Source organism: Erithacus rubecula (assembly GCF_903797595.1).
Source record: "Erithacus rubecula genome assembly, contig: scaffold_90_arrow_ctg1, whole genome shotgun sequence".
Taxonomy (NCBI): domain Eukaryota; kingdom Metazoa; phylum Chordata; class Aves; order Passeriformes; family Muscicapidae; genus Erithacus; species Erithacus rubecula.
Window position 1 is genome coordinate 787,466 of NW_027635424.1, and position 5,327 is coordinate 792,792.

The 5,327-nt window shown below is 54.2% G+C and overlaps 1 protein-coding gene across 1 annotated transcript; it reads right to left on the reverse strand.

The window, feature by feature from the left end:
- Positions 1–1,651: 1,651 nt before the first annotated feature.
- Positions 1,652–3,936, reverse strand: LOC306816842 (olfactory receptor 14A16-like). The gene is made up of 2 exons (XM_079333292.1): positions 3,871–3,936; positions 1,652–2,649 (listed from the first exon to the last, which is right to left on the reverse strand). Exon 2 carries the CDS (start codon positions 2,624–2,626, stop codon positions 1,694–1,696), a length of 933 nt encoding a protein of 310 aa, XP_079189418.1. The 5' UTR covers positions 2,627–2,649; positions 3,871–3,936; the 3' UTR covers positions 1,652–1,693.
- Between the last annotated feature and the right edge of the window lie 1,391 nt (positions 3,937–5,327).

Genomic DNA, 5,327 nt, shown 5'->3' on the forward strand with positions numbered 1-5,327 from the left:
AGGAGGGGTTGAGGGAGCTGGGGATGTTTATCTTGGAGAAAAGGAGGCCCAGGGGAGATAAGGTGATGTACTAGAACAAGTGTGACTTGCTGATCTCCAAGGTCTTTCTGTGATTCTCTGAAATCACCCCTGGGGCACTTGCAGGATGAGCCCTGGGCAGCCTCCTCTTCAAAAGGTTCAGCAGCCCAGGTTCCTCAGCTTCTCCACACAGTCCCCAAAGCCCATCCAGTCAGTCCTGCCCCTCTCCAGCCCCTCCTCATTGCCTAGAACAGGAAGCCCCACACCCAGACACAGCAGCCCAGATGTGCCCCCCTGGCCTGTGGTACCTCTGGCAAGGGTGCAGCACGAGGCACTGCATGATCCTGCAGACTGAAGCACTTGCAGGATGATCCTGCTCTCCAAGGGACATTCCCATGGTTCCAAGTCAGGAACTGAAACGGGGAGTGGGACTAGAGAGGAAAGGGCAAACACGGATGCACTGTTTGCAAGGGAGGGGACAAGGATGGGCAAGAGCAAGGAATCTGAACCAGGGACAGTAAAGAAATCAAAGGTGAAGCAAAGGAAATGCTCAGGGCAGTTTGGTGGTGGCTGCCAGCCAGCCCTGGCTCTGAGGAACAATATCTACAGGAGAAGAGGAAACACACAGCTCATGGGAACAAAGTTTCTGGCTGACTGCAGAGGCCACGAAAAGGCTGAGTGGTTTCCCTCCCATCCCCAGTCCTTGCTGGCCCCAGGGGCTGATGGCATTTGTGCTCACTCAGCTCCATCTCCCCACAGCAGCACCATGGGGGTGCTGATGCCTGCTCTGTGCAGTGCAAACAGCGGCTCCTGAGCCAGTGCTGCCGTGTCTGTGCCTGCAAGGATGCAGCACCTGTGTGAGCTGGGGGAGAGGCCAGGGCTGCAGAGGGGGGATGTTGTTGGCAGGTGCATGAGGATGCTCTGGGATGATGCCCTGGGCTGTCCAGCACAGTGGGGATGGATCAGCCCCTGCTCTGCTACTCCTTGCCAGGGTCTCCCCCTTGCAGGGACCTTGCAGAGCACCAGCCATGCTGTTTGCCCCCAGCCTGCCCACGGCCAGCCTGGAGCTGCTCACTGGGGTTTTCTCTGCTCAGCATTGGCCTGGCCAAGTGCTCTGGAGAGAGCCTGGCCAAGGAGCCTGGAGCCCCCAGGCCCTGCTCTGAGGCATCAGCGCTGTCCCAACAGTGCCCATGGTCTGTCCCTGCTGCAGCCCTGGCACTGCCACCCCCAGGGCTGTGCCCGACCCCACGAGCATTCAGGCCCTGCAGCAACACGAGGAGCAGGAGGGCATCAGGGCAGTGGCATGGGAGCAGCACTGGTAACACCAAGTGCTGCTGCTGGGCACAGCACTGATCTGCCCCAGCTCTGCATGCAGACATTGCTGCTGCAGTTGCAGAGGAGGGAACAAAATGGGGATTTGCAGCCAAAACTTTGCTTGGAGATCCTTTAGTTCATTTAAGGCCCCTGAGAGTAAAGACCCACATTGGCCCATTTTGTGACCACCGGGAAGGAGAAGAGAAACCAAATTATAAATGGCACAAACAATGACATTTCTTTGTGGACAGTATTAAAAAAAAAAAGGTAAAACAATATAAAAGAACCTCCAAAATGAAACCAGCAAGAAGTGTCAAAGATGACTTTTATTACAAGTGATTTTCAGAAATTGGCCAGCAGTTTAATGTTCCTGAAAGCAGCCAGTCATCAGTGTCCACACTGCAGCTTTGAGCTCCTGGTTCCTCAGGCTGTAGATGAGGGGGTTCAGGGCTGGAGCCACCACCGAGTACAGAACTGACAGGAACAGATCCAGGGATGGGGAGGAGGTGAAGGGGAGCTTCAGGTTGGCAGATATACCAGTGCTGACAAACAGGGAAAGCACAGCCAGGTGAGGGAGGCAGGTGGAAAAGGCTTTGCGCCGTCCCTGCTCAGAGGGGATCCTCAGCACAGCCCTGAAGATCTGCACATAGGAGAAAAAAATGAACACAAAACAGCCAAAGGCTAAACAGACACTAACAGCAAGGAGCCCATATTCCCTGAGATAGGATTTGGAGCAGGAGAGCTTGAGGATGTGTGGGATTTCACAGAAGAACTGGCCCAAAGCATTGCCATGGCACAGGGGCAGGGAAAATGTATTGGCTGTGTGCAGCAGTGAATAGAGAAAGCCACTGGCCCAGGCAGCTGCTGCCATGTGGGCACAAGCTCTGCTGCCCAGGAGGGTCCCGTAGTGCAGGGGTTTGCAGATGGACACGTAGCGGTCGTAGCACATGACAGTGAGCAGGAAATACTCTGTTCCAATGAAGAACACCAAGAAAAAGAGCTGAGCAGCACATCCTTCATAGGAGATGTTCCTGGTGTCCCAGAGGGAATTGTGCATGGCTTTGGGCACAGTGGTGCAGATGCAGCCCAGGTCGGTGAGGGCCAGGTTGAGCAGGAAGAAGAACATGGGGGTGTGCAGGTGGTGGCCGCAGGCTACGGCGCTGATGATGAGGCCGTTGGCCAGGAGGGCAGCCAGGGAGATGCTCAGGAAGAGGCAGAAGTGCAGGAGCTGCAGCTGCCGTGTGTCTGCCAGTGCCAGCAGGAGGAAGTAGCTGATGGAGCTGCTATTGGACATTTCTTCACTCTGGCCATGGTGGACTGTTGAAAGAAGACATTGACAAGGTGGAACCAACTCATTTGAGACAATCTTATGCTACTTTATATGGAATCCTTTCAAAATTACTATTTTCTAGTGAGAGAACTTTGCTAAATGTCTTTGAATGTAGATTTTCCTGTTGAGTTACTGCCTCATCTTCAGCATTGCTCTCAGCCAGAATAATGGAGAGCCCAGAGGGAAATCAAGGTTCCCTCTGCTCCAGTGCAGTCAGACCTGATGGTCCCAAAGAGATGTTCTTTGCTCATTACACCTCCTGCTTTAAAAGGGTTCTTACGCATATATTTTGCTTAAAACTAAAGTGGACTTTCTGGGGCTCCAGTTTCAAAGTCAATCTCTCTAAATCCTTCTTTCATTCACTGTGGAGATGGACAAGGAGGGTATTCAGAATTGGTCTGGCTCTCTGCTGCCTGGAGTTGTGCCTACTGGGAGCTGTTCCTCTCTATCCAAGGCTTCTCCCTGCCCGTGATACTAGAGCCCAGCCCAGTCCTGAGGGTTCAGCTCTGTCCTGGACACCCCTCCCAGCACAGGGCACTGCCCAGGGGCATCTCCCTGCCAGCAGGACCTTAAGGGCAGCTCAGACAACCTGAGATGCTGCAACCCAAGGTGCTGTTGCTGCTGTCTGTAGACAGAGGAGGGTGAAGAGGCACTTTGTGAGGGAGATGTGAGGCAGATGTGCTGATCCCCAGTGGGACAGTGCAGGAGTGTCAGTGACACAGACACACCTGACAGCCCCTTTCCCTTGCCTTGAGGAGAAAGCTGAGAGCGGCCCTGGCCATGCAGCACCATCTCCACAGCAGGATGAATCTGCCCTGATGGGGGTGGTTTCTTCCACCTTCAACTTCTCCCCACAGTCCCTGGGAAGCTGCCAGGAAGGCTGAGAGTTGCCCCTGGCTGATGGCACATGCCCTAGGCTGGCCAAGAGCCCTGAGGGCTGCTGGAGCTACTCTGCAGGACAGCCCTGGGCAGCCCTGGCTTCAGCCCCACCTTCAGCCCCTGTAGCCATTCCTGGCAGCAGGAGCCATCCTGCCCTGTCCCTCTGACAGTGCCCTGGGCAGCCCCACTCTGCAGCACATCCTCCTCCTCCTCCTGTGCCTCAGAGAAACTGGGAGAGTCCTCCTGACACATCCCCCAGGCTGTGGGGTGTGCTGGCTCCAGATCCCTCCAGGAGCACAGGGGACATTACCCTGCACCCACAGACTCACCATGTCCAGGGCTGTGAAGATGTTTCCTCAAGTGAAGTCTCAGCTCTCTGTCTTCCCAGTCCTGATTGCCTTTATGTCTGTGCCTGGCTCCTGTCCCCTCAATGCCTGCAGGCAGTGCCCTTAGCCCTGCTAGGCTGGGAGAGGAGCTGCTCATCAGCAGAAATGTCCTTTTGAAGCTCTTCTTGATTGCCAGGATCTCCCTCTGAGCCAGGAGCCAGGCCAGCTCTGCAGCAGAGTCTCAGCAATAGGACTTGAATGATCCTCTCAGGGCTTTGATGCTGTTTCCATTAGTCTCAGTCCCTGAGAGAGTGTTCAAAAACTTCTCAAAAACTGAAAGTTAAATTGAAACTCCAAAGTTTCTTCAAGTTTTAATGGGTCCCACTGAGGGACACAACTGAGAAAGTGTCCCCAGGTTCCAGGTAGAGCAAATCACCAGTGACAGTGATGAGAGCTGGGGGCGAACAAGGGAAAGGTGTCTCTGGTGCTGAGCAAACCTGGATGTGTTTCAGGAATGCAAAGGGCCAAGGCCTGAGCCCCAGCCCCTGGCAAGGCAGATCTGCCCCTCCCTCATTGCTCGGGGCTCTTCCCGGGCCACTGGACTCTGGGATGTGCAATGCCAAGGGCAGGACCATGGGGCAGCCCCAGCCAGGCTGATGAGCAGGGACAAGGAGGCAATGAGGCCCCAGCACAGCAAGGCTCACTTGTCCCCTGCTGGCCTCAGGCCCAGGGCCAGCAGCTATGGCCCAAGTGGGGCAGCAGTTGGCTCTGGCAGGGCCTTTCAGTTGCTGCCCATCCATGTGCCCACTGCAGCCCAGGCTCTCCTACGGTGTCCATGCCCTGTGCCTCTGTCCCTGCAGGTTGTCGTCATCCCCCGGCTGCCCCACCTCGCTGGCCCTTTCTTTGCTGACAGCTCTGCATCCTGCCTGCCTCTGCCTGGCCACACCTTGGACTTCATACCAAGAGGTTTAATTCAACTTTTACTGTTCTTGTGAATTTCAGCCATGCAGTGGCTGCTTTCCCAGCAAGCATGGTTAGGAGAGAAGATGACATCTGGCTCAAAGTTGCAGTGGTAGAGAAAACAAAGACTGAAGCTGGAAACTTGGGGTGGGTTTTATGGAAGTACTTAAATGGCAACACACTTTTAGCCACTGTATATGAGCAACACACTTGTATAATGACATGTCCACATAAGGTTAGGAGTTATACCACATTGGACCTGAGGCAAGAGAAAAAAAATGATGCCTCCTGGAACACCAATTTGGTGTTCAGGAGTCTTATTCTGACATTTTTGAGATTTGGTTACATCAGAGCCTCACAGAACCAAGGAATGAACTGTGACACTATGGAACCTCAAGGAGCAAAGGGGCTTTTTGACACTATGGGAGCTCATGGAACCAAAATCCATTTTGACAGAGTGGGGCCACATAGAACCTGTGGTCCCTTTTTACATTGCAGAT